This window comes from Pristiophorus japonicus, chromosome 19 (assembly GCF_044704955.1).
Source record: "Pristiophorus japonicus isolate sPriJap1 chromosome 19, sPriJap1.hap1, whole genome shotgun sequence".
Lineage (NCBI taxonomy): Eukaryota > Metazoa > Chordata > Chondrichthyes > Pristiophoridae > Pristiophorus > Pristiophorus japonicus.
In genome coordinates, this window is record NC_091995.1 from 86,968,360 (window position 1) to 86,993,359 (window position 25,000).

At 51.7% G+C, this 25,000-nt stretch overlaps 1 protein-coding gene across 1 annotated transcript in view; it reads left to right on the forward strand.

Moving 5' to 3' along the window:
- LOC139230283 (serine/threonine-protein kinase BRSK2-like) overlaps positions 1 to 25,000 on the forward strand; it is a 190,929-nt gene that overhangs the window by 143,385 nt on the left and 22,544 nt on the right. Inside the window, exons 5-10 of the mRNA XM_070862112.1 lie at positions 9,589 to 9,705; positions 13,015 to 13,048; positions 14,007 to 14,075; positions 20,009 to 20,155; positions 20,853 to 20,884; positions 22,318 to 22,482. Coding sequence (XP_070718213.1) covers positions 9,589 to 9,705; positions 13,015 to 13,048; positions 14,007 to 14,075; positions 20,009 to 20,155; positions 20,853 to 20,884; positions 22,318 to 22,482 — 564 coding nt within the window. The remainder of the gene's footprint in view (positions 1 to 9,588; positions 9,706 to 13,014; positions 13,049 to 14,006; positions 14,076 to 20,008; positions 20,156 to 20,852; positions 20,885 to 22,317; positions 22,483 to 25,000) is intronic.

The window sequence follows — 25,000 nt, forward strand, 5'->3', positions numbered from 1 at the left end:
GAGGTGGGGGAGATCTGGGAAAGTCCTCTCCCGCCCATCTAGGCGATCGATACTGGTCTGGGAGATCACACGGGGCCTGGGTTTACTTCCTTCTGTAGGAGGTGATCTCTGCCCCAACCAGAAACTGGTCCAGCTCTCGTTTGAAGGAGTTCAACGAGTCTGTATCCGCTCGAGACACCAGCCTGATCCAGAGGTCCGCGACCCGCCTCCTGACATCTAACCTCGATCTGACCTTACACACAACTTAAATTTGTGACCCCCCCCCAAAACCAGGTTCGAGCCCACGTCCCCTTCCCTGAAGGACATCGACGAACACCAGTTGTGTCTCTCCAGCAATCTGGTCATTACATGATGCAACTGATCACATATATTGAATCTGATGTCACAGCTTGACATGGTGTGATTTGAAAAAGAAAAGACTTGCATTTCTATAGCGACCACCGGATGTCCCAAAGCGCTTTACAGCCAATAAAGTACTTTTGGAGTGTAGAGTGGAGTGGGAAACGCGGCAGCCAATTTGCACACAGCAAGCTCCCACGCACAGCAACATGATAATGACCAGATAATCTGTTTTAGTGATGTTGATTGAGGGATAAATATTGGCCAGGACACCGAGGATAACTCCCCTGCTCTTCTTCTGAAATAGTGCCATGGGATCTTTTACATCCACCTGAGAGGGCAGACAGGGCCTCGATTTAACGTCTCATCTGAGAGACGGCACCTCCGACAGTGCGGCACTCCCTCAGCACTGCACCGGGAGTGTCGGCCTAGATTTATGTGCTCAAGTCCCTGGCGTGGGACTCGAACCCACGACCTGGTGACTCAGAGACGAGAGTGCTGCCCACTGAGCCACGGCTGACAGAGTCAGCAAGGGAGCCCTGCTAGCATTTATCCAACATTGACTGACCTCAAACCCTCCTTTCCTCGAACTCCGCCATCTTCTGCATTCCTCTCCCTTCGCCCCACTATGGTGGCCTTGACTTCAGCCACCGAGGCCCCACACAATGGAATTCCCGTCCTGCCGCGCCCGCCTCCATTAAGACCATCCGTTAAAACCCACCTCTTCGACCAAGCTTCCTTCCACCCCCATGACGCCCCTCCTAATATCTCCTTCTTTGGCTCAGCCTCTGCTTTATTTGACGACGCCTCTGTGAAGGGGACATGGGATGTTTTCCTTATTATAAAGGTGTCACATAATTGTAAGTTGTTTCCGTATACAGTCTGCGCTCCTCTAATTCTGCCCTCCTGAGCATCCCTGATTATAATCGCTCCACCATCGGTGGCCGTGCCTTCTGTTGCCTGGGCCCCCAAGCTCTGGAACTCCCTCCCTAAACCTCTCCGCCTCTCTTTCCTCCTTCAAGACGCTCCTTAAAACCCACCTCTTTGACCAAGCTTTTGGTCACCTGCGCTAATTTCTACTTGTGCGGCTCGGTGTCAAATTCTTTATCGTATAATACTCCTGTGAGGCACCTTGGGACGTTGCACTATATTAAAGACGCTATATAAATACAAGTTGTTGTTGTATATAGTGATCGTCGCGTGTATTACAAAGAAGGACCTGTCACAAGAGAATGAGTTAATTTCAGGAGAGCATCGAATCAGATAGAATGAGAAAAGGGTCACTTAACTCCATCATGTATATTCTCTTCACTGACTATGTACAGTGCAACTTATCACTGACACTGTGGCTCAGTGGGCAGCACTCTCGCCTCTGAGTCAGAAGGTTGTGGGTTCAAGTCCCACTCCGGGAACCTGAGCACAAAATCGAGGCCGACACTCCCAGTGCAGTGCTGAGGGAGTGCCGCACTGCCGGAGGTGCCGTCTTTCGGATGAGACGTTAAACCGAGGCCCCGTCTGCCCTCTCAGGTGGACGTAAAAGCTCCCAAGGCCACTATTTTGAAGAAGAGCAGGGGAGTTACCCTGGGGCCAATATTTATCCCTCAACCAACATGGTCATTATCACATTGCAGTTTGTGGGAGCTTACTGTGAGCAGATTTCCTACATTACAACAGTGACTACACTTCAAAAGTATATCATTGACGAAAGTGTTTTGACATGTCCGCGATATAAATGTAAGTATTTTTCCCTGGGGGAAAGCTCCTTCACCAATACTCCCTGATTCCCGAGCCTCCCCAGTGTTCACCACATCTCTACTGGTGCATCTTCACCAACAGACTCCCCACCCTCCCGCCCTCTTTGCCAGTGACGCAGGAGTAACTTTGTGTTCTGTACAGTGCTCGATATGATTCTCTCTGTATAACCAGCAATACCCAGTGCCAGCAAGGTATTTGCCCAGCGAGTCCGTTCCACGCATCCCATACTCTGGCGGGGCGGTGGGAGTCGGTGCTACCTCTTCTCATCTCTGGTCGTGCATAAGGCTTCTTAGTTGGGATCCCATGTCCCCTGGATCTGTGCTCACAGTCTACGTCAAACTGTCTGCTCACCTTTGCCTATTAAGAACATAAGAAATCGGAGCCAGAGCAGGCCCTACAGCCCCATCGAGCCTGCTCCGCCATTCAATAAGATCATGGCTGATCATTGACCTCAACTCCACTTCCCCGCCCGATCTCTATATCCCTTGATTCCCCATGACCCCAAAAATCTATCGATCTCAGTCTTGAATATACTCGAAGACTGAGCCTCCTCAGCCCTCTGGGGTAGAGAATTCCAAAGATTCACCACCCTCTGAGGGAAGAAATTCCTCCTCGTTTCAGTCTTAAATCTGAGACTGTGACCCCCTGGTTCTAGACTCTCCAGCCAGGGGAAAACAACCTCTCAGCATCTACCCTGTCAATCCCCCTCAGAATCTTGTCTGTTTCAATGAGATCACCTCTCATTCTTCTAAACCCCAGAGCATTAAAACCCCCTGGATCATTTCCCCTCTCGCTCTTGTGAACCTCACTGAGGTCCTGCAGTTACGCTGTGGGACACGAGTGGATTGGAGCTTTCCGCCTTTGTCTGGAATTGCCCTCTCAGTTATTGTAGTGGGGTGTTAACCCAATTGTTTTAAACGTGTGCCATTCTTACTGGGGCCTCTTGCTTTAGCTGCCCTGGCCAGCCTGTGTAGAGGTATCCGGTAACTATCAGATCAACTAGACTATTTGTATAGCCTCGGCTGCCCCGTGCCCTAACTCGCACCAAGTCCCGCTCACCCATCACCCCCTGTGCTCGCTGACCTACATTGGCTTCCGGTTAAGCAACGCCTCGATTTCAAAATTCTCATCCTTGTTTTTAAATCCCTCCATGGCCCTCGCCCCCTCTCTATCTCTGTAATCTCCCCCAGCCCCACAACCCCCCGAGATGTCTGCGCTCCTCTAATTCTGCCCTCCTGAACATCCCTGACTATAATCGCTCCACCATCGGTGGCCGTGCCTTCTGTTGCCTGGGCCCCAAGCTCTGGAACTTCCTGCCTAAACCTCTCCGCCTCTCTACCTCTCTTTCATCCTTCAAGACGCTCCTTAAAACCTACCTCTTTGACCAAGGTTTTGGTCACCTGCCCTAATTTCTTCTTATGCGGCTCGGGTGTCAAATTTTTGTATTATAACGCCCCTGTGAAGCACCTTGGGACATTTTACTATTTTAAAGGTGCTATATAAATACAAGTTGTTGTTGTTGTATGTTCAGATTGCTTCGGCTTTTTTGTTTAGTGGTGAGTGTCAACTTTAAACACTGGTTAGACGCCAGAATAATTTCAAGGCCTCAGTGAGTTGACAAGAAGATTGAGAAAGGGCAGGATCCAGGCTTTTTAAAAAGCCAAGAGCCATATAGACAATGTAGGTAAGCAGGGAGAGTGACGTAGACTGGGGAGGAGGGGGTAGCTGAGGGGGGGGGCAGTGGGCCAAGACTCAATAGCACAGATGCCAGATCGGAGCAGAGCCCGATATTACTAACAGTGCAGATTCACAGGATTCCTGATAGCATCACGCCAATCCTCAGAACAGCGCCCTCTACTGCGCCACACTGGCAGTCCCAACGCCAGAAGGCCTCAAGGCCTACAACAGGCCAGAGGAAATTCCTGCCATTCGCTAAGAAATATATTTCAGTATGGGGTCAAATGACATTGTTAAATTCATTTTAATATATTTTTATTTTTTTCTCCTGTTCTCTCTCACCACACCCCCCCCCCCCTGTTGCCACCCCAAAGTATGATAAACCCTGTTGTCATCAAGATGTTATAAAGCCTGCTGCTAGGCCTCTGCTAGGATGTTTAGCGGCAGTTCTGAAGTGATTCGGCCTCTGATTTCCGCCACTTTTCTTGCTCTCTAATTTGCCTCTTCGCACAATAACGAGGTTGAATCTTTTTTATGAAGGACTTTGAATTTGCCATGTGGGAAAGTGTATGTGGGTGTAAATTTGCCGCTCGGTTCAGATGAAGCCTTAAAAGGCCTTAGAAAATCAGACAGTATCCGCAAAGAGATTTATCAACCGCTCCCTCATCGGATAGTGGAATTCCTCCTCCCCTTCAGTGGGGCAGGATTGGCTCCTGTGCCCCACGCGTGACTGTGATGTATGCACCTGTTTATATAGAAATACAACCAACGCTGTCTCCGCAAGATCCTGCAAATCCCCCGGGAGGACAAGCGCACCAACGTCAGTGTTCTCGCTCAGGCCAACGTCCCCAGCATCGAAGCACTGACCACGCTCGACCAGCTCTGTTGGGCGGGCCACATCTCGTGTCGTCTGCATGCCCGACACGAGACTCCCAAAGCAAGCGCTCTGCTCGGAACTCCGACACGGCAAGCGAGCCCCAGGTGGGCAGAGGAAACGTTACAAGGACACCCTCAAAGCCTCCCTGATAAAATGCAACATCCCCACCGACACCTGGGAGTCCCTGGCCAAAGACCGCCCGAAGTGGAGGAAGTGCATCCGGGAGGGCGCTGAGCACCTCGAGTCTCGTCGCCGAGAGCGTGCAGAAACCAAACGCAGGCAGCGGAAGGAGCGTGCGGCAAACCAGACTCCCCACCCACCCTTTCCCTCAACCACTGTCTGTCCCACCTGTGACAGAGACTGTAATTCTTGCATTGGACTGTTCAGTCACCTGAGAACTCACTTTTAGAGTGGAAGCAAGTCTTCCTCGATTTCTAGGGACTGCCCGTGATGATGATGATAAACCTGGAAGGCGTCCGGGCCTCCATGTAGGGGCTGCCTGTCTTTTACCAGGAACCAATCAGGGTCTGGAATAAGATCGCCACCAAGCGCAGTTCTCCCCCGTCTGGAGTGGCGCTGCCCAGGAATCCGTACCTCCATGGCCGCGGTTCGGGTTGGCAGGCAGACGAGAGGGCTGTGTTTGGCGAGGTGAGTCGGGTCAGGGACCTGCTTGATGGCGGAGGAGCGGGCTGGAATGGCGCCAGAGGTGCTGGCACGGCGCACAACCTGGGCTGATGTCCGCCGCGCGGCCGATGTCATCGAGTCGCTAAAAACGGCACTGAGCCCTGATTCCACTCGGTGTGTTGAGGAGGCTCAAGCGTGTCACCCCCGTCCGGACGGAATTCCTCATCGGCGCCCAGCCCCGGAACCTCCCTCGGGAGCCGGCACCTCACAACTTGAGTCGCCTCGGGGGAATCCCCTCCGTGCCTTTCAGATCTGCGCGGAGGGGTTTCCTGTACGGGCGGCTCTTGCACACGCTCCACGTTGCCATCCTCATTCTGCCGTCCGGACACCCCATGGCGCACCATCTTGCCCTCCGGAAGAGGCGGGGGTCCCCAATGGAGTGATCTCTACGCGGGAGTCCTCCCCTTATTTATTGGGGACTTGGCCTGGAGGGTGGTGCACGGTGGTCCGCCTGCAATTTCTGCGGTCTGGAAGAGTCCGTGTTCCACGTTTTTATAGAATGTGCGAGGTTGCAGCCCCTGTTCCATTATTTGAAGGGGCTGCTCCTCAATTTCTGGCTGCACTTCAGTCCCACGCTCCTGATCTTTGGGCACCCTGTGCGGAGGGGAGCGGGCAGGTCGGCGGGCCTCCTCGTCGGACTGCTCCTGGGCACGGCCACGGGGGCCATCAGCCGGTCCAGGCAGCGGGCGGTCGAGGGGGTCGTTCAGCCTGACTGCCTGCCTCTCTTCCGCTTTCCCTTTCTCCCTTTCTAGCTTATCTAGATGCCCCCATTAAATCCGTCCCTGAGTTGCGATGAATCGCAGCCTCACACGCCCCCGCCTCCCAATATCCCGGGGTCCGCGAAAACTCCCACTGTGAGCAACGCTCTGTGGATGCGCTGCCGTTCCGTCAGACCCTCTCGGGCGACTTTAGATGAATCCCTTATTCTATTCACGGCCACACAGCCTGGCAGTAATCACGTTGCAGGGGCTGTGTAATAAAATTTCCGCTGGAATAGAAGTGTCAGCCCAGGACTGGGTGATGGATGCTGGCCTGTATTTTAATCAGGGATCTGTTGCACAACTGTAGCGGTCGGAGGCCGGGAGCGCCCTGCACAGCTCCAATGTAATCTCATCTCACGGCGGGACCAACTGAGAGGCAGAAACAGCCGGGGTTAACCCCGCAAGTGCTGGCTTGGAATTTGAATGGAGGCGTTCAGAATTACCAGGGGTTTTGATAAGAGTGGATAAGGAGAAACCGTTTCCATTGGCAGGAGGGTCTGTAAACAGAGGACGCAGGTTTAAGATAATAGGCAACAACAGCAACTTGTATTTATATAGCGCCTTTATTGTCCCAAGGTGCTGCACAAGAGTAAAATGAGATTTTACAAATTTGACACCGAGCCGCATAAGTAGAAATTAACGCAGGTGACCAAAAGCTTGGTCAAAGAGGTAGGTTTTAAGGAGCGTCTTAAAGGAGGAAAGAGAGGAACTAGCTTATGAGTAAAAACATCCTCTCTGCATCTAATTTGTCGAGCCCATTCAGGAGCGGTTTAGGGAGGGAGTTCCAGAGCTTGGGGCCCAGGCAACAGAAGGCACGGCCACCGATGGTTGAGCGATTATAATCAGGGATGCTCAAGAGGGCAGAATTAGAGGAGCGCAGACATGTTGGGGGGTTTGTGGAGCTGGAGGAGATTACAGAGATAGGGAGGGGCGAGGCCATGGAGGGATTTAAAAATAAGGATGAGAATTTTGAAATAGAGGCGTTGCTTAACTGGGAGCCAACGTAGGTCAGTGAGCACAGGGGGTGATGGGTGAGCGGGACTTGGTGCGAGTTAGGACACGGGGCAGCGAGCACAGGGGGTGATGGGTGAGCGGGACTTGGTGCGAGTTAGGACACGGGGCAGCGAGCACAGGGGGTGATGGGTGAGCGGGACTTGGTGCGAGTTAGGACACGGGGCAGCGAGCACAGGGGGTGATAGGTGAGTGGGACTTGGTGCGAGTTAGGACACGGGGCAGCGAGCACAGGGGTTGATGGGTGAGCGGGACTTGGTGCGAGTTAGGACACGGGGCAGCGAGCACAGGGGGTGATGGGTGAGCGGGACTCGGTGCGAGTTAGGACACGGGGCAGCGAACACAGGGGGCGATGGGTGAGCGGTACTTGGTGCGAGTTAGGATATGGTCAGCGAGCACAGGGGGTGATGGGTGAGCGGGACTCGGTGAGAGTTAGGACACGGGGCACAGGGGGTGATGGGTGAGCGGGACTCGGTGCAAGTTAGGACACGGGGCAGCGAGCACAGGGGGTGATGGGTGAGCGGGACTTGGTGCGAGTTAGGACACGGGGCAGCGAACACAGGGGGCGATGGGTGAGCGGGACTTGGTGCGAGTTAGGACACGGGGCAGCGAGCACAGGGGGTGATGGGTGAGCGGGACTCGGTCCGAGTTAGGACACGGGGCAGCGAGCACAGGGGGTGATGAGTGAGCAGGACTCGGTGCGAGTTAGGACACGGGGCAGCGAGCACAGGGGGTGATGGGTGAGCGGGACTCGGTGCGAGTTAAGGACACGGGGCAGCGAGCACAGGGGGTGATGGGTGAGCGGGACTCGGTGAGAGTTAGGACACGAGGCACAGGGGGTGATGGGTGAGTGGGACTTGGTGCGAGTTAGGACACGGGGCAGCGAGCACAGGGGGTGATGGGTGAGCGGGACTTGGTGCGAGTTAGGACACGGGGCAGCGAGCACAGGGGGTGATGGGTGAGCGGGACTTGGTGCGAGTTAGGACACGGGGCAGCGAGCACAGGGGGTGATGGGTGAGCGGGACTTGGTGAGAGTTAGGACAAAGGCAGCCGAGTTTTGGATCACCTCTAGTTTACGTAGGGTAGAATGTGGGAGGCCGGCCAGGAGTGCGTTGGAATAGTCAAGTCTAGAGGTAACTGTCCAATTCCCCAAGCTTCCAGTGCTGAAACATTCTTTGCAACCCCTCCTCCGGTGCACTGGCACGCCTCGAATATGTAAGACTGTCAATCCCTTTCAAACTCGGAGCCCTTCAACTCACATACCTCACGAGACTCAGATACCTGATGCCTCAGACTGTAAAGTTCAGTCGATCCACAGAGGCTTCAATTTACTTTTATTGTGGAGCAGATCTTGTTATTCATCTCCTTTGTCAACCGAGTGAAGGCTGTCTTCTGACTTTTCAGACACAAGGCCGCCAACTGACACAAGGCTTAGATACCTCCCAGGGCAGAGTGTCAGCTGTGGCTCTGAGTCAGAAGGTTGTGGGTTCGAGTCCCACTCCAGACACTTGAGCACATAAATCCAGGCCAACACTCCCGTGCAGTGCCGCACTGTCAGAGGTGCCGTCTTTCGGATGAGACGTTAAACCGAGGCCCCGTCTGCTCCCTCAGGTGGACGTAAAAGATCCCAAGGCGCTGTGTCGAAGAAGAGCAGGGGAGTTATCCCTGGCGTCCTGCCCAATATTTATCCCTCAATCAACGTAATAAAAACAGATTATCTGGTCATTGTCACATTGCTGTGTGTGGGAGCTTGCTGTGCACAAATTGGCTGCTGCCTTTCCCACATTACAACAGTGACCACCCTCCAAAAGTACTTCATTGGCTGTAAAGCGCTTTAAGTCGTCGGGTGGTGGGGAAAGGAATTATAGAAATGCAAGCCTTTCTTTCTTTCTTACCTCACAAGGCTGTGATATCAAACACGGCTGAGATAGTCCACATGTCTCAGATACCTCACAAAGCCGGGATACTAAACAAGACTCAGATATCAAACACGGCTGAGATAGTCCACATGTCTCAGATACCTCACAAAGCCGGGATACTAAACAAGACTGGGATATCAAACACGGCTGAGATATTCCTCGTGTCTCAGATACCTCACAAAGCCGGGATACTAAACAAGACTGGGATATCAAACATGGCTGAGATAGTCCACATGTTTCAGATACCTCACAAAGCCGGGATACTAAACAAGACTCAGATATCAAACACGGCTGAGATAGTCCACATGTCTCAGATACCTCACAAAGCCGGGATACTAAACAAGACTGGGATATCAAACACGGCTGAGATAGTCCACATGTTTCAGATACCTCACAAAGCCGGGATACTAAACAAGACTCAGATATCAAACACGGCTGAGATATTCCTCGTGTCTCAGATACCTCACACGGCTGGGATACTCCCTGTGTCTCAGATGGCTCGCGTGACTCAGATAACCCACTTGGCTCAACTATTCACTTTAACCCCCCTTTGATTGCTTTGCAGCCACAGAGATTTGAAACCGGAAAACCTACTCCTGGATGAGAAGAATAACATCCGGATTGCAGACTTTGGAATGGCTTCACTGCAGGTTGGCGATAGTCTGCTCGAGACCAGCTGTGGGTAAGTGGCAGTCTGACAACACAGTTCACTTTGTTTCAGAGCTCTGTGCCGAGGCCAATGTTTATCCCTCAATCAACATCACTGAAACAGATGATCTGGGTCATTATCACAGTGCTGTTTGTGGGAGCTTGCTGTGCAGAAATTGGCCGCCGCGTTTCCCACATTGCAACAGTGACCATACTCCATTGGCTGTAAAGCACTTTGGGACGTCCTGGGGTTGTGAAAGCCTCTATACAAATGCAAGTGAAGTACTTTTTTTGAAGTGTAGTCACTGTTGTAATGTGGGCAATGTGGCCAGCCAATTTTTGCACAGCAAGCTCCCACAAACAGCAATAGACATAGCAACATAGAAAATAGGTGCAGGAGTAGGCCATTCGGCCCTTCGAGCCTGCACCGCCATTCAATGAGTTCATGGCTGAACATGCAACTTCAGTACCCCATTCCTGCTTTCTCGTCATACCCCTTGATCCCCCGAGTAGTAAGGACTACATCTAACTCCTTTTTGAATATATTTAGTGAATTGGCCTCAACAACTTCCTGTGGTAGAGAATTCCACAAGTTCACCACTCTCTGGGTGAGAGTGAAAAACAATCAGATTTATCTGTTTTAGTGATGGGATAAATATTGGCCAGGGCACTGGGAAGAACTCTTCTGCTCTTCTTCAAAATAGCGCCATGGGATCTGAGAGAGCAGACGGAGCCTCGGTTTAATGTCTCATCCGAAAGACGGCACCTCTGTAAGATCTGACAGAAAAAACCTGTCCGTGACCACAAGAAACCACGCTGGGTGCAGGGATATTGTAAATAAGCACAACAGACTTTATTAAGTGGTTTACTTCCAGAACAAAGAAATAATGCTTAACAGGGCGATAGTCGACAGTCTGTTCCGTGAAAGCTCAACGGAAGCCCAGTGAGTGACTGCAGCACCGTCTCTTGCCGTGTTGACTGTAGTTCCCTTCCAGTCTTCCCCTGTGTTCGCACTGCCTTCAGGGTTCAATAGCTGCTTCTCTTATACTTTTTTCCTCCCTTTCAAATGCTGTGATAGCTTGCAGCTGTTTAAGCTTCACAACACATCTCATTCCAACACCTTGATCTTCAATAGCCCAGTCTAATGTTATCTTGCTATCTTCCTTTTTTGCAGAAGGAGCCATTTTTCCCTGAGAACTTCTACACAGACAACTTTACACATTATTCATTATTAAGCTTAGCCTTGCCAAATTAGGATAAGAAAATGATACATGCTGCAGACCCTTATCTTACTAATTAATATTCTGGCCATGCCCACCCTAGCTCTGACAAAGCTGTCTCAGCAATTAAAAACATGGTTAACATAATATTGGCTCGATCTACCATCAGGCTTTGCTAAAAATGGTTAGCTAAGCTTAAACGCATTTTAGTTAATTTGATCATATAATAGTTAAACAAAAGCATGATTAAAACACTATCACCACATGCAGGTAAGTTTTATCTTACACCTCTCACCAGTGCCGCACTCCCTCAGTACTGCAGCCTAGAATTTTTTTGCTCAAGTCTCCTGGAGTGGGACTTTGAACCCACAACCTTCTGACCCAGAGGCGAGTGTGCTGCCCATTGGCTGTGAAGCACCTTGGGATACTATACTAATGCAATTTGCTGTTGTAGAAAGAGGCGGACTTGGTGATGGAAAGGTTATGGATGTTTGAAGGTCTGTTCGAGGCCAAGCAAGACACTGAAGGTTGCTATGGAATATTGAATTGAAAAGTTGTGAAGTTATGCTAAACCTGTATCAAACCTTGGTCAGACCACACTTGGCGTACTGCCTACCATTCTGGTCGCCATATTATAAGAGGCACTGGGGAGGGTACAGAGAAGATTTACAAGGATGATACCAGAAATGCGAGGGTATACATATCAGGAAAGGATGAACAGGCTGGGAAAAGAGAAGGGAGTGACCTAATAGAGGCCTTTAAAATAATGAAAAGTTTTGATAGAGTGGATATAGAGAAAATGTTTCCACTTGTGGGGAAGAGCATAACTAGAGGCCATCAATAGAAGATAGTCACCAAGAAATCCAACAGGGAATTCAGAAGAAACTTCTTTACCCGGTGAGTGATGAGAATGTGGAACTCACTGCCACAGGGAGTGGTTGAGGCGAATAGTATCGATGCATTTAAGGGGAGGCTGGACAAGTATATGAGGGAGAAGGGAATAGAGGGTTATGCTGATAGAGTTAGATGAGGAAAGACGGGAGGAGGCTCGAGTGGAGCATAAACGCCGGCATGGACTGGTTGGGCCTTGTGGCCTGTTTCTGTGCCGTATATCCCGTGTAATCCTACTTGCTATCCTAGGACATTAAGGCACAAGTAGGATTTGCAGAAACAGGCTATAGAGTGCGGAATTGAGACTGATGAGAAATTACACAAGACACGTGCGTTCTGCCTTTAACCTTTTATTGACAAAGACAGATTCAAAAACCCCTAACCACTATTCGAGCAGTACACCAGTAATGTCACCAGAAATCGCACATACAACCACCCGCAGAAGATCAGTCCAGCGCTGACTGTAGGTCTTCCTCCCCGAAATGGCCGGCCAGGTCAGGTCACCTCTGTCCCTGACTTGCAGCAGGCCCTCTCAAAGTCGAGCTAACTGGTCAGATCCCTCCCTCCAACTGCAGTGGCGATATCTTTCGCCCACCGTTTTTTATACATGTTGTCTGGCCTTTGTCAGTCGATCAATTATTCAGAGCGTGTGAGAGGTGTTCCTTTAATGTTTGACTTAAGTTATTTGAACTGTCGAGCTTCAGTGCCTTTATCAAAGCCCAAGTTGTTCAGTCGCTCATAAGAGTTTGCAGAAGTTCGCAGAAAACCATTCGATCACATTTCACGTGTTACCTTGCCTCCTGTTTCCCAGAACTTCCCCAGATTTAACTTTAGCCGCCAAAAGGCTGTTTTACCACCTTGTGGCTTCTGCATTGCAGACACGAAGTCTGTAAAATCTAAGGGGCTTTGCTTAGCCTTGTTGTCTACACCACCCCCTGCAGTTACGGCCATTGTTCAGTCTGGGCCATCTGGAACACAGCTTTTGAACTTAGAAAGCAGGTTACAAGCTTTCCAACAGCCTTGTTTACCGCTTTACACACCTGCTCAACAAATAGCTGCCAGCCTTTATTTTCATTTCGAAAAACTTTTTACCGGGCAGAGCAGAATTAAGAATTAAGGGTTTGTATATTCTTACTTATATAAATCTCAGAAGGTCCTGCAGGGAGGGAGAAGTGAGGATGAAGGCCTCTTGTTGCTATGCAGCTAACCGTTCTCTACACCATTTTTTGCAGTTCTCCACATTACGCCTGTCCAGAAGTCATCAGGGTAAGTTTATTTTTGCAATTAGGTTCCTCTGTTTATGTTGTGGTTCTGTTACTGGGTACTAATGCGACAGCAAAATTTACACGGCCCGATCTCCACTTTTTAAACATTCGCTCTGCGATGTGGGCCTCACTGGCAAGGCTGGCAATTATTGCCGACCCCTCATACAACTGAGTGGCTCACTGGGCCATTAAGAGTCAAACGCATTACTGTGGGTCTGGAGTCACATATAGGCCAGACCGGGTAAGGGCGGCAGATTTCCTTCCCGAAAGGACATCAGTGAACCAGATGGGTTTTTACAACAATCTGGTAGTTACATGGTCACCATTATTAATACTAGCTTTTTATTCCAGATTTATTTAATTAACTGAATTTAAATTCCCCAGCTGCTCGTGGTGGGATATGAACTCATGTCTGGATTATTAGTCCAGGTCTCTGGATTACTAGTCCAGTGATATAACCACTATGCTACGATTCCCTATATCTTCGTAGGCAGTCCCCCGGAGTCAAGGAAGACTTGCTTCCACACTGATGAGTTCTCAGGTGACTGAGGAGTCCAATGCAGGATCTACAGTCTCTGTCACAGGTGGGGCAGACGGTGATTGGAGGGACGGGTGGGTGGGGGGTGCTTGGGTTGTCGTGCGCTCCTTCCGCTGTTTGCGCTTGGCTTCCGCGTGCTCCCGGCGAAGAGGCCCAAGGTGTCCGGCGCCTTCCCGGATAATCCTCCTCCACTTTGGGCGGTCCTGGGCCAGAGACTCCCAGGTGCCGGTGGGGATGTTGCACTTTATCAGGGAGCCTTCGAGGGCGTCCTTGTAACGTCTCCTCTGCCCTCCCGGGGGCTGGCCTGCCGTGACGGAGCTCGGAGTAGAGTACGTCCTGCGACTGACACAATAAAGCGACATTGTGGTGAATGGGCCCAGTGCACGGACAATCCGTTGACCTCTCTGTTTCCTGTTCGTAGGGAGAGAAGTACGATGGACGGCGAGCAGACGTGTGGAGCTGTGGTGTAATACTCTTTGCACTTTTGGTGGTAAGGATTTCAGAGCCCTTAAATGCCAGCTCAGGCCTGCTCTCCTACTCCCAAGAGAAGTAGCGGCAGGGATTGTGGATGCATTGGTTGTAATTTACCAAAATTCCCTGGATTCTGGGTAGGTCCCAGAAGATTGGAAAACTGCAAATGTAACGCCTCTATTTAAAAAAGGAGGCAGACAAAAAGCAGGAAACTATAGACCAGTTAGCCTAACATCTGTGGTTGGGAAAATGTTGGGAGTCCATTATTAAAGAAACAGTAGCAAGACATTTGGAAAAGTAAAATTCGGTCAGGCAGAGTCAGCATGGATTTATGAAAGGGGAAGTCTGTCTGACAAATTTGCTGGAGTTCTTTGAGGATGTAACGAACAGGGTGGATAAAGGGGAACCAGTGGATGTGGTGTATTTGGACTTCCAGAAGGCATTTGACAAGGTGCCACATAAAAGATTACTGCACAAGATAAAAGTTCACGGGGTTAGGGGTAATATATTAGCATGGATAGAGGATTGGCTAACTAACAGAGAACAGAGAGTCGGGATAAATGGTTCATTCTCTAGTTGGGAACCAGTAACTAGTGGGGTGCCGCAGGGATCAGTGCTGGGACCCCAACTATTTACAGTCTATATTAACGACTTGAAAGAAGGGACTGCGTGTAATGTAGCGAAGTTTGCTGACGATACAAAGATGGGAGGAAAAGCAATGTGTGAGGAGGACACAAAAAATCTGCAAAAGAACATAGATAAGCTAAGTGAGTGGGCAAAAATTTGGCAGGTGGAGTATAATGTTGGAAACTGTGAGGTCATGCACTTTGGCATAAAAGAGCAAGTTATTATTTAAATGGAGAAAGATTGCAAAGTGCTGCAGTACAGCAGGACCTGGGGGTACTTGTGCATAAAACACAAAAGGATAGTATGCAGGTACAGCAAGTGATCAGGAAGGCCAATGGTATCTTGGCCTTTATTGCAAAGGGGATGGAGTATAAAAGCAGGGAAGTCTTGCTACAGCTATACAGGGTATTGGTGAGACTACACCTGGAATACTGCGTGCAATTTTGGTTTCCATATTTACGAAAGGATATACTTGCTTTGGAGGCAGTTCAGAGAAGGTTCACTCGGTTGATTCCGGGGTTGACTTATGAGGAAAGGTTGAGTAGGTTGGGCCTCTACTCATTGGAATTCAGAAGAATGAGAGGTGATCTTATCGAAACGTATAAGATTATGAGGGGGCTTGACAAGGTGGATGCAGAGAGGATGTTTCCACTGATGGGGGAGACTAGAACTAGAGGGCACGATCTTAGAATAAGGGGCCGCCCGTTTAAAGCAGAGACGAGGAGAAATTTCTTCTCTCAGAGGGTTGTAAATCTGTGGAATTCGCTGCCTCAGAGAGCTGTGGAAGCCGGGACATTAAATAAATTTAAGACAGTTTCTTAAACGATAAGGGAATAAGGGGTTATGGGGAGCAGGCGGGGAAGTGGAGCTGAGTCCATGATCAGATCAGCCATGATCTCATTGAATGGCGGAGCAGGCTCGAGGGGCCGTATGGCCTACTCCTGCTCCTATTTCTTATGTTCTTATTTCTCAACAAGCCAGCAACCATTGATTGCAGGGATTCCCCCTCCCCCCTCCCTCACCTTTAACCCTTAGACAACTTGCAATTTCGATCCAGGCCCTTCATTTCCTGCTCTGGGCACTGGGTTAATCGAGGTGATGCCGGGGCAGGGAACACCTTCCATTTCGGGCATCAAATGGCAGCCTCAAGCACTCCCAGGTCATCGAATCGTAGAAACTTACAGTACGGAAGGAGGACATTTCGGCCCATTGTGTCCGCACCGGCTGCCCTGTAGGTTACGGCACTTCAGGTGCACATCCAGGTACTTTTTAAATGTGGTGAGGGTTTCTGCCTCTACCACCCTTTCAGGCAGTGAGTTCCAGACCCCCACCACCCTCTGGGTGAAGACATTTCCCCTCAAATCCCCTCTAAACGACCGCCCGCTGTCTGGACCGGCTGTCTCACCGCAACAGCTCTACAAACCTGTGCGCTTGCTCACAGATGCATACATTGGAACTTTGATGCTAACGGCCCGGTTGCCAACTCTGGTTGGATGTATTCCTGGAGGTCTCATTACACGTCACGGCATCATGGCCCAACCCCGCCACAGAGCAGCCAACACAGGGAGTTGAAGCCTGTTGTTCTGTGAGAAAATCAATCAATCAATAGGTGGTCCCTCGAAGCGAGGATGACTTGCTTCCACGCCAAAAAAGGATGAGTTCGCAGGTGTTTCAATGAAGGACCTAATATTCCAGGTCGCGAACTGCATGTTGAAGGCTGGAAGATGCCTGTGCGTGGATTTTTTAAACATTTTTTGACAGAGCCAGGTCTTGGTCCAGTGGCGAGGGTTAACCAGGACGACTGGAGACCTGCTCTGCTGCGCGGGCCTAGTGCGCTCACATATCGCACAGTGTGGGCTGGGCCCGTGCTGCCCCTGGGCCCTCGCCTCTCCTGGGCCCCGAACTCGCGCCTCTCCTGGGTCCCGATCACAATCCCTCCACGATCTCTCGCCGCTCCTTCGCCCCCTGACCTCGCCGCTCCTGCTGTACCTGCCCGCGCTCCAATCACCGACCTGGACCTTGATGCCGTTCCCCTTCGCTGCCGTTGTTCTCCTGCACCAGCTCGCGCTGTACCTTACCGCCGCCGCTGTACAGCTGAGGTCATGCACAGGACCTCAGTTTAAAAAAAAATAAAAGGTCAGGGGGCAAAGGTCACGTCACTAGCTCTGTACTCACAGCGTGTTCATGTTGCAAATCGCCCGTCTCGACATGATGACATCAGTCACCGCCTTCTTGAACTGCAGCCTAAGCAAGAAACATATCTCCCACAAACCGTAGGCCCAGACACCAGCGACGGGTAAAGCAGCAACCCAAATGGCCCACCGCTCGGAAGGTGGGGGTGTTGGACGTTAGAGAGAGGCCTTTGGTTAATAATTGAAAAGAAAGACTTGCATCTATATAGCACCTTTCGCAATCACTGGACATCTCAAAGCACTTTACAGCCAATGAAGTATTTTTTGAGTGTGGTCACTGTTGTAATGTGGGAAACACAGCATCCAATTTGCACACAGCAAGCTTCCACAAACAGCAATTTGATAATGACCAAATAATCTCTTTTTGTTATGTTGATTGAGGGAGAAATATTGGCCCCAGGATACCTCAGCACTGCACTGGGAGTGTCAGCCTAGATTTTTGTGCTCAAGTTCCTGGAGTGGGACTTGAACCCACAACCTTCTGACTCAGAGGCAAGGGGTGCTACCCACTGAGCCACAGCTAACACTAAAGTGCAAATAGGTTAGGGGTAGATGTACAGCGATGGACGGTGATGGGAAGTGGGATACAGCAATGGAGGGTGATGGGGAGTGGTACAGAGATGGAGGGTGATGGGGAGGGGGGTACAGCAATGGATGGTGATGGGGAGGGGGTACAGAGATGGACGGTGATGGGGAGGGGGGTACAGAGATGGACGATGATGGGGAGGGGGGTACAGCAATGGATGGTGATGGGGAGGGGGGTACAGAGATGGACGGTGATGGGAAGTGGGGTACAGAGATGGACGATGATGGGGAGGGGGGGTACAGAGATGGACAGTGATGGGAAGTGGGGTACAGAGATGGACGATGATGGGGAGGGGGTACAGAGATGGACGGTGATGGGGAGGGGGTACAGAGATGGACGGTGATGGGGAGGGGGTACAGAGATGGACGGTGATGGGAAGTGGGGTACAGAGATGGACGATGATGGGGAGGGGGGTACAGAGATGGACGATGATGGGGAGGGGGGTACAGAGATGGACGGTGATGGGGAGGGGGTACAGCGATGGATGGTGATGGGGAGGGGGGTACAGAGATGGACGGTGATGGGAAGTGGGGTACAGCGATCGACGGTGATGGGGAGGGGGTACAGAGATGGACGATGATGGGGAGGGGGTACAGAGATGGACGGTGATGGGGAGGGGGTACAGAGATGGACGATGATGGGGAGGGGGGTACAGAGATGGACGATGATGGGGAGGGGGGTACAGAGATGGACGATGATGGGGAGGGGGGTACAGAGATGGACGGTGATGGGGAGGGGGTACAGCGATGGATGGTGATGGGGAGGGGGGTACAGAGATGGACGATGATGGGAAGTGGGGTACAGCGATCGACGGTGATGGGGAGGGGGTACAGAGATGGACGATGATGGGGAGGGGGTACAGAGATGGACGGTGATGGGGAGGGGGTACAGAGATGGACGATGATGGGGAGGGGGGTACAGAGATGGACGATGATGGGGAGGGGGGTACAGAGATGGACGATGATGGGGAGGGGGGTACAGAGATGGACGGTGATGGGGAGGGGATACAGAGATGGACGATGATGGGAAGTGGGGTACAGCGATCGACGGTGATGGGGAGGGGGTACAGAGATGGACGGTGATGGGGAGGGGGGTACAGAGATGGACGATGATGGGGAGGGGGGTACAGAGATGGACGGTGATGGGGAGGGGGTACAGAGATGGACGATGATGGGAAGTGGGGTACAGCGATCGACGGTGATGGGGAGGGGGTACAGAGATGGACGGTGATGGGGAGGGGGGTACAGAGATGGACGATGATGGGGAGGGGGGTACAGCGATGGATGGTGATGGGGAGGGGGGTACAGAGATGGACGGTGATGGGAAGTGGGGTACAGAGATGGACGGTGATGGGGAGGGGGGTACAGAGATGGATGGTGATGGGAAGTGGGGTACAGAGATGGACGATGATGGGGAGGGGGGTACAGAGATGGACGGTGATGAGGAGGGGGTACAGAGATGGATGGTGATGGGGAGGGGGGGTACAGCGATGGATGGTGATGGGGAGGGGGGGTACAGAGATGGACGGTGATGGGGAGGGGGGTACAGAGATGGACGGTGATGGGGAGGGGGTACAGCGATGGACGGTGATGGGGAGGGGGTACAGAGATGGACGGTGATGGGGAGGGGGGTACAGAGATGGACGGTGATGGGGAGGGGGGTACAGAGATGGACGGTGATGGGAAGTGGGGTACAGCGATGGATGGTGATGGGGAGGGGGGTACAGAGATGGACGGTGATGGGGAGGGGGGTACAGCGATGGACGGTGATGGGGAGGGGGTACAGAGATGGATGGTGATGGGGAGGGGGGTACAGCGATGAACGGTGATGGGGAGGGGGTACAGAGATGGATGGTGATCGGGAGGGGGTACAGAGATGGACGGTGATGGGGAGGGGGGTACAGAGATGGACGGTGATGGGGAGGGGGGTACAGAGATGGACAGTGATGGGGAGGGGGTACAGAGATGGACGGTGATGGGGAGGGGGGTACAGCGATGGACGGTGATGGGGAGGGGGTACAGAGATGGACAGTGATGGGGAGGGGGGTACAGAGATGGACGATGCTGGGGAGGGGGGTACAGAGATGGACGTTGATGGGGAGGGGGGTACAGAGATGGACGATGCTGGGGAGGGGGTACAGAGATGGACGATGATGGGGAGGGGGTACAGAGATGGACGATGATGGGGAGGGGGGTACAGAGATGGACGGTGATGGGTAGGGGGGTACAGAGATGGACGATGATGGGGAGGGGGTACAGAGATGGACGATGATGGGGAGGGGGTACAGAGATGGACGATGATGGGGAGGGGGGTACAGAGATGGACGATGATGGGGAGGGGGTACAGAGATGGACGATGATGGGGAGGGGGTACAGCGATGGACGGTGATGGGGAGGGGGTACAGAGATAGACGATGATGGGGAGGGGGTACAGAGATGGACGATGATGGGGAGGGGGTACAGCGATGGACGGTGATGGGGAGGGGGTACAGAGATGGACGATGATGGGAAGTGGGGTACTGTGACCATTCCCTCTGTTTTCTCGCAGGGAGCGTTGCCGTTCGATGATGACAACTTGCGGCAGCTGTTAGAGAAGGTGAAACGAGGTGTCTTCCATATGCCGCACTTTATTCCTCCCGACTGCCAGAATTTACTACGAGGCATGATCGAAGTGGATGCAGAGAAACGCCTCTCGGTCAGTAACCCGGCCCCACACCCAGTGCCCCCCACCCAGTGCCCCACACCCTGTTCACCCTGTCCTGATTACACGGCAATGTATTCTCCCTCAACTCCGGGGAGGCATATCACTGTTACCCCATTGGGGAGGGGGATCACTGTTACACCATTGGGGAGGGAGATTACTGTAACACCATTGGGGAGGGGGATCACTATTACACCATTGGGGGAGGGGTATCACTGTTACCCCATTGGGGAGGGGGATTACTGTAACACCATTGGGGAGGGGGATCACTGTTGTCCCATTGGGGAAGGGGATCACTGTTACACCATTGGGGAGGGGTATCACTGTTACACCATTGGGGAGGGGTATCACTGTTACACCATTGGGGAGGGGTATCACTGTTACACCATTGGGGAGGGGGATCACTGTTACACCATTGGGGAGGGGGATCACTGTTACACCATTGGGGATGGGTATCACTGTTGCATCATTGTGGAGGGGGATCACTGTTACACCATTGGGGAGGGGGATCACTGTTACACCATTGGGGAGGGGTATCATCATTTCCGGGGATCCCTCTCTCGTGCACGGTTAGAGTTTGGCCCATTCACAATTTCAGTTTTCTCTCTAACTGGAAATGTCTATCCTTGAATTCTCTCATTAAACACCTTTCCTTTCTCTCTCTCCTCCACAACCTGCCCGCTGCCCATAGCTGGAACAGATTCAGAAGCACTCCTGGTATCAGTAAGTACGCACCGCACTACAGGCAGTAGCCATGACGACGTGTCTTGGGCAGCCCAGGTGTCAGAACTCCACCGGTGCGACCTCTCCCTGCTCCTGTCCCCTCCGACCCAGACTGCCGAGTCAGTGACCAATCAGGGGCGGCTTTTATTTTGCGTCCTGTGGCTCTTCGTCCAATGTGAGGGGGACCGAGACTGGCCAATCTCACAGGCCGGATTTTAATCTCATTGGTGCAGGCAGAGCCAATGTCAGTGACTGATCCATTTTCTTTCCTTTCTGTGTGGTATTTTTCTCTCGTCCCTCTCCATCTGGGAGTGCACTTGTTTCTTGTACGTGGGAATAGTGGGTGATGCCTTCGAAGGGGGCGCTGGAGTGAGGGATTCCTTTAACCATTGGTTCCCTCTGTCTTGCTGTGAGGGTTAGGGTTAGGGTCCTCACTCACTGACTCCGCCATTCAGTGAGATCATGGCCAATCATCGACCTCAACTCCAATTTCCCGCTCTATTCCCATATCAAGGGATAGACCCCTGGATCCCAAATATCTATCCATCTCAGCCTTGAATATATTCAGAGACTGAGCCTTCTCTGGGGCAGAGAATTCCAAAGATTCACCACCCTCTGAGTGAAGAAATTCCTCCTCATCGCAGTCTTAAATGGCCGACCCTTTATCCTGAGACTGTGATCCCTGGTTCTAGACTCTCCAGCCAGGGGGAAACAACCCTAGACTAGATTAGACACACCCTGGGGGGAGGGGAGTAAAGTAGCCGTAGCTTGTCTCCTACCCCTCCATTCCTGGCGGCAATAACTACATCCTATAACTGAGGAAATAAGCCCACTTAAAATTGATACTGACCTTCTCTTTGCCCCTCCTCTGGGCACTGACTCCTTGCCGGAGTACAGTTCCTCTGATGCCAATGGCACCCTCGAACTATTCATCATCACAGTGTGTGTGTGTGTGTGTTAGTAAGCTATTTGACAATGGTGTGCATTACAGCTAAGCTCCACCGTGTCCTACCCCCATCTGCCTGGGCTAGGATGGCAAGAGTGGGCCTGGCTGGTTTTGTGGGACACCATTGCATGGCGAGCCACCGGAGGGGCAGCGCTTATCGAATTTGCCCCCGGGTCGCGGTTTATTTCCCGTGTCCCCCGTTGCAAATGAGAAGGTGGCGACTGGCTAGGCCGTAGCAACACAGTGAGCAGGACTCGCTCCGCGTGTGTGTGGGGGGGAGAGGGGTACGAGTGGCAGGTTTGATGTCCGTTTGAGCGGTCCCATTTTTTTTTTTCTCTCGTGACCTCGACGTGAGCTCGCGGGCCTTTCCGCGCCGCTGGTCGTCCTAGCGTGCGCGGTCGCGGTTCTCGAGACCGGTTGGCGGCGAAACAGTCCAACCGAGCCTGTCCCCGAGTGTTCCTGAGGCCGTGTCGGTGTGTCGTTTCAGAGGCGGGAAGAACGAGCCGGAACCCGAGCAGCCAATAGCGCGGAAAGTGATGATTCGAAGGCTACAGTCAGTGAGTGACATCGACCCTGATGTCCTCGACAGTATGAACTCACTCGGCTGCTTCAGGGACAAGAACAAGCTGAAGCAGGATCTCCTATTTGAAGAGTAAGTATGTTGGCATTGAGGTAGAGGGTCAGCCATGATCACATTGAATGGCGGCGCAGACTCGAAGGGCCGAATGGCCGACTCCTGCTCCGATTTTTCTATGTTTCCCGTTATAGAGCCCCCCAGTGGACTCCTGCTGTACTGCAGCCACCGATGCAAATAATAAAGGATCCTATGGTGGGGTCACATGATGACAGTATCTGTGTTGGAGCCATCTTGTGCGGCGTGTGTTTGTGAGCCATAATATATCGCATTTGCTCCTTTGCTTTATACTTGTAGCAAATATTTTTCTGCCAAAACGAGTGGCTCAGTGGGCAGCACTCTCGCCTCTGAGCCCAGAAGGCTGTGGGTTCAAGCCCCCACTCTGGAGACTCGAGCACAAAAATCCAGGCTGACGCTCCCCAGTGCAGTGCTGAGGGAGCGCCGCACTGTCGGAGGGGCCGTCTTAAGATGAGAGACGTTAAACCGAGGCCCCGTCTGCCCCCTCAGGTGGATGTAAAAGATCCCGCGGCACTATTTTGAAGAAGAGCAGGGGGAGTTATCCCCGGTGTCCTGGGGCCAATATTTATCCCTTATCCAAAAACAAATTATCTGGGTCATTATCACATTGCTGTTTGTGGGAGCTTGCTGTGCGCAAATTGGCTGCTGCGTTTCCCACGCTACAACAGTGGCGACACTCCAAAAGTGTTTCATTGGCTGTGAAGCGCTTTGGGACGGCCTGAGGTCGTGAAAGGCGCTATATAAATGCAAGTCTTTCTTTTCTTTCTATCCAACTGTAGATGGACAAAAGCAGCAGCCATTTTGTGCTGAGCAAGGTTCCACACAGCATATAAATAAGTGACCACCCGATCTGTATTCCTTGGGCGGGGAGGATGTGGGCCATGGTTCTTCAAATAACGCAGTGAAATCTGTCATTTTTTCTATTTCAAGTATTTATCCAATTCGCTTTTGAAGGATCCCATTGAATCTGTACCCACCCCCTCTCAGGCAGTGCGTTCCAAACCCTCACCGCTCATTGCGTGAATATGTTTTTCCTCTGGTCCTTTTGCCAATCACCTTAATTCTCTGTCCACTGGTTACCGAGCCTTCAGTCATTGGAAACAATTTCTCTTTATTTACTCTATCCAAACCCGTCATGATCTTAAACACCTCGAGCAAATCTCCTCTTAGCCGTCTCTGCTCTAAGGCGAACAACCCCAGCTTCTCCAGTCTCTGCACGTAACTGGAGTCCTTCACCCCTGGGACAAAGGAACCAAAAGAAGGCACGTGAATCTGATCGGAATGGCTTGGCTCCTCTCCTGAGCACCTGACCAGATGTACCGGGCCGAAAATTGCGGCCTCGTCGGGTGCGTACACTGTGCGCCCTCGATCAGGCCAACATCCCCAGCATCGAAGCACTAACCACACTCGACCAGCTCCGCTGAGCGGGCCACATTGTCCGCATGCCCGACACGAGACTCCCAAAGCAAGCGCTCTACTCGGAACTCCTTCACGACAAACGAGCTAAAGGTGGGCAGCGGAAACGTTACAGGGACACCCTCAAAGCCTCCCTGATAAAGTGCAACATCCCCACCGACACCTGGGAGTCCCTGGCCAAAGACCGCCCTAAGTGGAGGAAGAGCATCCGGGAGGGCGCTGAGCACCTCGAGTCTCGTCGCCGAGAGCGTGCAGAAAGCAAGCGCAGGCAGCGGAAGGAGCATGCGGCAAACCAGACTCCCCACCCACCCTTTCCTTCAACCTCTGTCTGTCCCACCTGTGACAGAGACTGTAATTCCCGTATTGGACTGTTCAGTCACCTGAGAACTCACTTTTAGAGTGGAAGCAAGTCTTCCTCGATTCCGAGGGACTGCCCATGTTGATGATGTGCACATGTACTCGAAGAGGCCTCACAAAAGCTAGTTCTCGGCCCGCAATGCACATGGGCCCAGAACCAGCTTTTGCGATCTATCACAATGTCTTTTGACAAATCTCTGCCCGGCAAATGTCCTTCAAACTCTTACGCCTGGTAAAAGCAGGCAGGTAGCCTACTTTTACCAGAGTAAGCATTTTAAAACATAGAAAAATTAAGTTTAATCACTCATTTTTATATTAAAAACCCTGTACATCAAGGTATGTTTATTTTTAACCCTGTTAAAACACATTAAAAAAAAATCTCAAAAAATATCATTTGTTCTAAAACATTCAATTTCAATTAATTTTAAATATGTGAGCTTTTTTTTTTATTTATTGTGTTGTGTTTCTGTGTTTTGGGGGGTATTCTCACTGATAGTAATGGGAGCTCGTACAAAGGGAGTTCCCATTATAATCAATGAGAATACTCCATGTTGATTGGTGGTCCAGGCTCACGTGATCTTAGGATACGCATCCAATCCTGGAGGATATGTTCCCGTACGCCGGACTGTGAAACCAGGCCTCCGACCGCAATCCCCCGTGACCACCAGGTATTTTCGTTAAAGAAATTCTGGTCGGGGGCCTTTGCCCGCAGGAAGCCTCCGACTGCAATGTTACCCCCATTGTG